This window comes from Anopheles coluzzii, chromosome 3 (genome assembly GCF_943734685.1).
Source record: "Anopheles coluzzii chromosome 3, AcolN3, whole genome shotgun sequence".
Classification (NCBI taxonomy): Eukaryota; Metazoa; Arthropoda; class Insecta; order Diptera; family Culicidae; genus Anopheles; species Anopheles coluzzii.
In genome coordinates this window covers 2,926,489-2,935,000 of record NC_064671.1, presented here as the reverse complement: position 1 = coordinate 2,935,000, position 8,512 = coordinate 2,926,489, and the positions used below count along the sequence as shown (strand labels likewise).

The 8,512-nt window shown below is 47.3% G+C and overlaps 1 protein-coding gene across 8 annotated transcripts in view; it reads right to left on the bottom strand.

Annotated features, from left to right (window-relative positions):
- Window positions 1–8,056, bottom strand: part of LOC120956357 (protein turtle) — a 16,143-nt gene extending 8,087 nt beyond the window's left edge. For 2 of the 8 annotated variants that reach the window (XM_040377747.2, XM_040377753.2), the window contains exons 1-5: window positions 7,421–7,545; window positions 6,229–6,810; window positions 1,204–1,687; window positions 971–1,095; window positions 1–81 (exon numbers count right to left, since the gene is read on the bottom strand). The exon at window positions 1–81 is cut by the window's left edge and continues 202 nt beyond it. In XM_040377747.2, coding sequence (XP_040233681.2) covers window positions 1–81; window positions 971–1,095; window positions 1,204–1,633 — 636 coding nt within the window. In that variant the 5' untranslated portion in view covers window positions 1,634–1,687; window positions 6,229–6,810; window positions 7,421–7,545. Of the gene's footprint in view, window positions 82–970; window positions 1,096–1,203; window positions 1,688–2,796; window positions 2,934–6,228; window positions 6,811–7,420; window positions 7,932–8,036 lie in introns of those variants that run through there. The other 6 variants (XM_040377749.2, XM_040377756.2, XM_049609495.1 and 3 more) reach the window with 6 other exon arrangements.
- Window positions 8,057–8,512: the final 456 nt, after the last annotated feature.

The following is an 8,512-nucleotide window of genomic DNA, read 5'->3' as shown; positions in this document are numbered from 1 at the left end:
TCTAGAAACGCGCCCCTCGTATCCCTCTCCGCTGTGGGTAGGATAGCTTTCGTACCATATAAAAATGGGAATTTCCTGGCCCTTGGGGACGCGTGCGTGCCGAGCAAAGGGAGCAGACGAAAGAGAGGAACGAATTAGTTTCCGGCAGCGGGCAAGGTAACATTTTTGCTACAGCATACATTATTGCTCTTATCGATAAGAGAGAGATAGATAGGTGTTTGATAATGTACTGTTATCCAGTTAATTATGAAAGTGTGTTCATGCAAGTTCAACAGAAATGCGGGATGATCCTCGAGCCGCTACCAGTTCAAAGAGTGTTCGACTGTCAGTTAGCCGTTTACAATCAATGATACGAAAGGCATCCATAAACAAAGATTAGCATGCTTTAATAACAACTAAACCCAACCGTTTGCCACCTAATAAACGAAAAATGATGTCAATCTGTTACTCCTTTTGGCGCTCCTATCTCGATCGTACCTAAGCTTTATCTAAATATAAAGTTTCCCGTCAAACCCAAATGCATGCATGCACACATGTGTACAAAAGAAAACAATGATGTAGAAAATGAAACGATTCGCGAATTTGGGGTATACTCATGCACATTTTAACTCAAAATACTCTTTTTCGCAAACTCGTAAGCCAGTAGCACTAAGCACTTGGTGATCATTTTGTTGTGTTTAATGTGTTTAATAAAATAACGAAAAACGCTTAACCTCGGGGATCTTAACCTAAGTGTTTTAATGTTAATAGCAAATGCAAACTTATGCCGCAGAGCGCACTGACGCGGGGCAGAGAAAGATGGTAATTATAAAATGGTAAGATTGACAACTTGAACATTGAGAACAAAGTGTATGTAATACTTAGACTATTGCGGGGGTTTCGAAGGATATATGTTCAATACTTTGCCGCTTTCGCTCTTTGTGTGATTAAAAAACTTGATTAGCAGTTCCGGGATCGCTTGATGACGTACTTTTTCGCTCACCTTCTTTTCCCATTGCAACACATAGGGAACGGGATGCTCGCCAGGGAAATCGACGTGACAGTTGAAGACGACACTTTCGCCGAGGATCGCCGTGATGTGCACTGCATCTTGGGCTGTGTGAGAGCGAAGAAACGCGTGAAGCATTATTATGTAATGATGGCCAGAAGGGAGCAATGATCACACACAGGATCAGCATCATCATTAGGAAATCCAGTACTTACGGGGATTAATTGTACAGCAGCCCAACGTGAAGCACAGGGCGAGCAATAGAAATGAAATCAACCGATTCAACGACTTATCACTAGTAGTAGTGCGTCCACCATTAGAGTCTGTCGCCGTTCTCCGCCGCACTCGGGCACTGTACTGGCCAGTCAGCAGTGGGTTGTCCTCGTGAACGTGACCAGCGTCGTTAGTGCTGCTGCTGCTGCTAGTATAATTGCTAACTGTTTTCACTTTAGAATGTGTTCCGCTTGTTATTGCGCTACGGCTTGCATCGGTATTGCGGTCGTTTGCCCGTGCAGAGCAGCATCGGCCAGGACTCGCTAAGGCTTGCCGGGGGCTCGTTTTGGGTGTGGTTTTAGTGGCATACGATCGCGACCGGCTTAATGCCTGACACCACCGGAAAACCCCAGGGTCCACGCACATGCCCATGCCTCTGCTCCCATAGTCACTGCTAACGTACCGTTTTCATGGCGCTGGTATTACCTGCAAACGGAGAGGATAAAATGCTCAATAGAATATAGCTTATATTACCAGCGATTCCTCAAAAATATAAATTCATTTAAAAAGTTCAAATATGTTTGAATCTCTAGTACATTTTCCTAAAAACCAAAAAAATATAAAACATTTCCTTCTGCGAGCGATTGCCATATAAAATCCTAGAGCATTCATTCAGCATTTCCCGACGTGAACCAGCATTTGTAGCAATATTTGCCCGAGCACCAACACCACCAACATGGATCAATACAGATTTTGCACAACGATACCACTTTATCACCAAGTACGCGGGGCGGGTGTGGCCAACGTAATCAAATTCAAATCATACAGCATTCCACGTACACGCTTTATACCACACACACTCACACTGCGGATTACCCTTGAAACGGCAATTTACCTTGGCTCGTCCTTCCAAACCAATTGTGTGTGGGGCTGGTTGAAAACATTCTTATACTTTACTTTCAGTTAAAGTTACACACATATCCTTCCTTCTTCTCCCGTGCGCCTCACAGCCCGTGCGCCGCCTACTTCAAGATTTGCTCAACTATTATCCCTTAATGCAGATGTTTCTGTCCTGTCCTGATGAAGGCAGCGTATGTGGGGAAACACTCTAACACCTCCCGTTGCCGTGCCCACACACACACACACACACACACAAACTCCACAAGCTGCCACAAGCTCTACAATAGTACGCAACGTGTGTTTCAGAGCGTTGGAATTTCGGCCTAGACGAGAAGTGGGCCATGGCAGGCAGAGGGTCATGTCAGTGCGCTTACCAGTGCCTACCCCTCCTCCCCACCCAGCAGGGGTGTGTTAATTTTTGCACTGTGTAACACATAATGTGCGAGGAGTTAATCCAGGGAAATTATAAAGCCTACTTTTCCACGTCAACCACGGACACACACACACGCAAACGCACGTAGACACACTCACTCACACACGATGGTGACAATATCACACACCTCTGCCATTACGCATAGGAGGGACAGGACATCATGCCATCCAGGCAAAGAAGGAGTCCTGGAATTGCTGGAGCTCACTGTGCTGCAGCAATTGAAGCTTTTCCCACGGCTCCCCAGGTAGTGCACGTGATTTACCTGACGACGCTAGTGTACAGCCAAAACTCCACAACTGCATCAGCTGGGAAGGACGTATATATTTGACGAGAAAGCAGATTTTCCAGCCTAAATCCCACTTTTCGAGGAAAATTCGTCCTGGAGCTGCGTGCGATACACGATATACGATGATGTTTGCCTGCCTGGGTGGAACTCGAGAAAAACTCTAGCTCAAACTTTTGCCATGGTCTCTCATTTTCACATCCTCTCTCCCTTATACTCTCTCCACACTATTGGGACCGTGCTCTCGCTCTTTCTCTTTCCATCTCTTTGGCTCATGATCCATATATTCTTCCGGATTTGCTCCCCGGATATGCTCAGCCTTCTACTCCAGAGCATTCCTGATTCCGTGCTGGGAGATACAGAGATACATTGAGCAGTTACTGAGCTAAAGGAAATGTTTAGACACCACGAAGAAAGCGTGAAAATAACGTATCGCTCTTCATGGAATATTCTTTCAAAACTTCCCGATAAAAGAAATGCATATGCTTGCATCTATGAAATATTCATAAAACTATCTATTTTTTGCCTCTCTTTTTCTCTCTCTCTCTCTCTATTTGCCTTGGTCAATTTGTGCCTCTGTCCCTGTGTGCACGAGAATTTCCAGCACAAGACCACCAGCAAAAATTTAAGCACCGCTCATGCGCGCTACGACCGACTTGACGCTCACCTCTGGCCCCGAGAATCTCTGAGAACTGCGAGGCTCTAGCTTCTACTCCCTCGCCAAAATCGTATGAAAAATATCAAGGGTTTGCCAGTGCACGTCGTCGTCTTGACAGAAGCCTCCGGGAGTTGGTCCCATATTATCTCCTCACGACAAGTTTGTCACACAGATTCCACCCACATACATACACACACACACAATTTGCTTGTCTATCGTCTCACACACCAACAAAACGGCGTGTAAACTTCGCACGCCTGTCGTCCGTCCAGTCGAGTCAGTCAAGAGTGATCTATTTTTTATGCTTCTCCACCATCAAAAACCGATGATGATGGTTCACACTTTGGTGTTCATAAATAAAGTCGCCATCGTTACATATTACAACGGGAGGGGACGGGGTAGTGGTGGGGTACGGTTTCGGGCCAAAAATTTATTCAAGAAGAAGTCGGCTTGAACTCAATGTCACGCCACCTACGCTGTTTTGATTGCTTTGATTCCAAAACAAACGAGCTATGAGAGGGCTGTGCTCGTTGTCGCGCTTTGACACCCGACAACCCCGGTGGTATGGCGCTATGTGACCTCGGGGTGGTCGTATCCGTGTAGGCGCCCCTTCCTTCCCATCGTGGGCAGCCCAGCCTCTGCTGCAATGGATGTAAATCGTTCACAAATGCTTTTTCCTGCGCAAGCAGAACACAGCACAAGAATTCAGCAAATAATAGCAATAATTACATCTTCCGGCGAGGCAGGCAGGAGCAAATTACAATCATACATTTTGAGTGCTCTTTTGCTACTTGCTGTACCATTCCGTCGATCGACATCGGCGTTGGCCGCCCCACCCTATATGCTGACGGGTGATGAGGTCAATGTGATCGCGGTAGGAAGCTTCAAATGTTATACTTCCTTTGCATTTGATGATCGAACCTGATGATTCCCCGATTATTGCTGCACGATTCGATTCTTCAAATTATCGCACGTTTCCCTTTCAAGAATAAGGCACCTTCTTGCAAACCTCCTCACTACATGCTTTATGAGCATTTTTCACCGATAATTGGTGTACTGTTAATTATGCTAAATATCGAAAATGCAAACAATACACAGCAGAGAAGTGGAAAGTGATGAGCAGGTTTCAGCCTACTGCGTTCCAAACCACATCCTCTCGCTCTCTCTCTCACTCTCTGCCATACAATTTGCTGCAGTTTTATACCACACAGCTTCCTGTCGTCCCGGATCGGATTGCGTGTGATCAGGCGGAAGTCAGCTCGAATCAAAATCAGTCCCTCCCTCCCGCTGTCCCCTGCAAGCTGCTTTTGGGCTCTTATTTCTGACTTTTTTTCTTAAATAACTCATCGATACTTTCATCATTCTTTTCTTTTTCCCATCTTTTTCCACCGTAATTTCCCACCGCCTTTGGACGGAGAAGAAGAGGATGAAAGAAGAGGCGCGAAAGAAACCAACCAAATTCATTCAAAACATACACACCATCCCCGTCCTCACATCGCCATCATCACATCGCCATCGACATCCGAAGGAAAGCCAATCACACAATCCCCGCCTGCCTTAAAACACTCATCACCACTATGCGCCCCGCCGCAACCCGCCGTGCCACACAAGACGCAACACAAAGTGCGCCCCCTTTCGAGCGACGCAACCCTCGGAAGAACCAACCAAGATGGTAAACGGGCGCATCGGACGAAAAAAGGAGCAAAACGAAAACGCCAACATTTCCCATCCGGCCCATCTTGGGTCTCTCTCTCTCTCTCTTTCTCCTCGCTCTCTACCTTTTGTTGGCCTTTTGCTTTCTTCTTTCCCGCCTGCATTCTTCTCCCTTTCCCACCGTTCTTCCCTTTGTGCTTCGTTCTTTGCCGCTACGACGTCTTCCCGTACTACACCCAGAGGAGTTGTGACCTGTCTTTATTTTTTTGTCGTTCGCTTCCTTCTTTATTTCGGCCCTATGAGCCCGTGCGTTCTCAAAGTGCGACTTTCCCCCCCTTCCCCTTCCAACCATCTGGTGCGCAGCAGGGTGAAACATTCCAGCCCCTGTCTACGCAGCGCATTGCTTTGACACAACGGTTCCAGGTTTCGATACGTGTAATGGGCAAGAAGAAGAGCAGCACATAGTGGCAAGTTAACGCCAACTGCACTTGCTTGCGGGGTGGGGTGGTGTTCCACGAGGTGCAATCCATTGAAGGGGAAAAATACGCAAAACCCCGAAAACAGGAAATTTGCCATCACCAACCGCAGCAAAGGGGGGTGGCGGCCGACCAGAAGGGCAGCCCTTTTTGAATAGGGCGAAAAGAAAGACATCCCCCAAAAAAGGGGGGTTTGGGTTAGCCTACTTTTTTTTGTTTTCTTCTAAGCTTCTCCTCTGGACAACTGCACGATGGGGCTGCGCGTGGAAAGCGCCACTGCTGTTGTAAACTGAGAGCCACATACACTGCCACTATTCGCAGGAAGCCATAAAACATGCACTAACAACATCCTGCCATCTCGAACAACATGTGACCTCAAACAGCAGCAGCCGGGGCCCGTACCATAGTAGGCCTAGGATGACTGCTGGCTGCGTATTTTTGCTGCAGCGTAACCGTAACCGCGCCAAAGTAACCACAGCCCCAAAATACGGGGACCATTATTTTCGGTGACCCTCTCCACCCCTTTTCCACCACGGTGCCCGGGGGAGAGAAGGATCTCCGTTTGCGCATACCGAAGCACGGTGCACCAGCAGCATAATGATGGTTAAATTCGGGCTTACTTACCGCGATATGAACGTGTTCTTGCTGTAGCGAGCTTCAATCAATAATCCATTCTGCGGTATGCTGCGATTACTTGCTGTCACACACTCGGTACGCGGGGGGTTGGATGGAGATGAAAATTCCCCAGCTTCTAACGGCACAGGTACACGTGCGTGCGTGCGTGTGAGTGTGTCACGATACGTTTTTTCAGTACGTCACACCCGAACAATGCAATGCTTCAAGGCAAGCAACTACTCTTCCTCTTCCACTCAGGTGCGCTCGATAAAATTTGATCCTTTCTTTATGCGATTTTCACCTAGTTTTACAAGCGCCACCTTTGACATTTAACGGAAAGTGCTACACACCTTTTCCACACGCCAACATTTGCATAATACCACTCACACATACACACACGCTCACACACACGCTCACTGATGATTTCCTCTGTTTTTCTCCTTTTTTCTCGAATCACACACACAAACACGTGGTAAAAATGGAATGCAGATAACAGATTACCGCGGATAAAAATCGCCGTGCCTTTTCACGAATTCACGCCGCACACTGCGCTGTGAGCACAATAGTAATCCTTTGTCGGATCAATTACACCTGCAACGAAATTGCACGCCAAAAAGAATGAGAAAAAAACGACGCAACAAGAATAGGAATTTCCACTTTTTGGCCACCGTGTGTGTGCCGCCACCGCCGCCGCCGCCTATCACATCCTTTCCCCTCCCTCCGTGAGTAAGGGCAGGCGATCGCGTCACACCTTATTTTTCTCCGCACTCAATCAGGTTTCGGGTGACCGCAAACCAGTGCTAAAATCTCAACACACAGACACACACCGAATGGCGAGCTTTTCCAGCGTTTCCACAGTCAGAATATAACACACAGCCCACACCGCCGTTTGACCCGCAGAAGCCAGGCCAGTTCCCAGCGCATACATACACACGCATCTTCCTTCTCGCTTTATCGTGCTCTCTCATTCACTCCTGCTCTCTCTCTCTCTATCCATTGCTCCTGCCATCTCGTTTTCACAATCCATTGCTCCGGGAGTGGTGCTGTATTTTACATGCAGCAAAACTTGTAACATTTCTGCTTCCCCGAAAAAACGGCCACTCTACGAAACGAACGATTGCCGTGAAAATGTGAATTCTTTTCCCAGAATACACCAACACACACACGCACACACACGCAGGCACTTGAACAAAGCACTTACAGGTCAGGCAGCACACCACGGTTGATGAAAACTACCAGATCCCTAGCACCGCGGAGCTCTAAGCATACCGTGCTCAGCCTACTTCGAAGATCTTCTGAAAAATGTGTGATGCGTGGAGTCAGCAGAAGAGCAATGGGCATACGCTAGTATCGATTTTTTGTGTGGCCCTACACAAACGCTCTTTCTCACAAACGACGGCTTCTTTGCCCATTCTCCTCTCTCTCTCGGTATGTTGAGCTGTTGCGAACAACCGAAAAAAGAAGAACCCCGCGCGGGAGCTGCTGATGAGCAACGGTGAGAAACGGCGAGAGCGAGAATGAAGCCAAACATCGCCACCACAACCATACATACTACCATGCTCTGCTTGAGAATGCTATGCTGCTGCTCGTTGTTATGTTGCTCGTTCAACCAAGCAACATGATGCGCACCTTTGCAAACCCACACAAACAAACGTTTCGTTCTGCTTTGGCTAAAACACACTGCTGTGCGGAAAACACGAGTGTACCCCGCGGCGCATGATATTTTGAAGTAACATTACCAGCCCTAACTGCTACAAAAATGTGCTCAAGTGTATTATGAAGCTTTGATGGTTTTTGGTACAGGTTTCTTAACTCACAACCACTTCTCGCAGGAAGGGAAGAATTTGGACGATTGCTGTCTCAACGCCAATCGCTGACTGATCTCGATCACGAACCCTGCACAAACTGCACAGGGAACGTTGAAGTCAAACCAGAACCACGGACTGGAATGAAGGAATGAACAACACAAATCATCTCTTTCTCTCTCGCTCTCGCCGCGCTGTAGAAAGAGAAGGCTATTGCTTCCCATTTCCAGCAACATTTGAATCCAGCATCTTGCTACAATTACATTGCCTGCTAAGGAATGAGCGATTTAAACAAAACACTACTCTGTCGTTACAGAAAGATGCACCGCGCATGGTAAAGTGGACATTCCCGTTAATGTGAGCTGCTTTTAAATTAATAGCCCATTTCTAGTTATGCTTCTTACTCGCGCAGCATCCGATTTACCCAGAACAGAATGATAACTCGTTTCTTGAAGCACTCACTTGATGTTATGCGGCCACTCAAACGG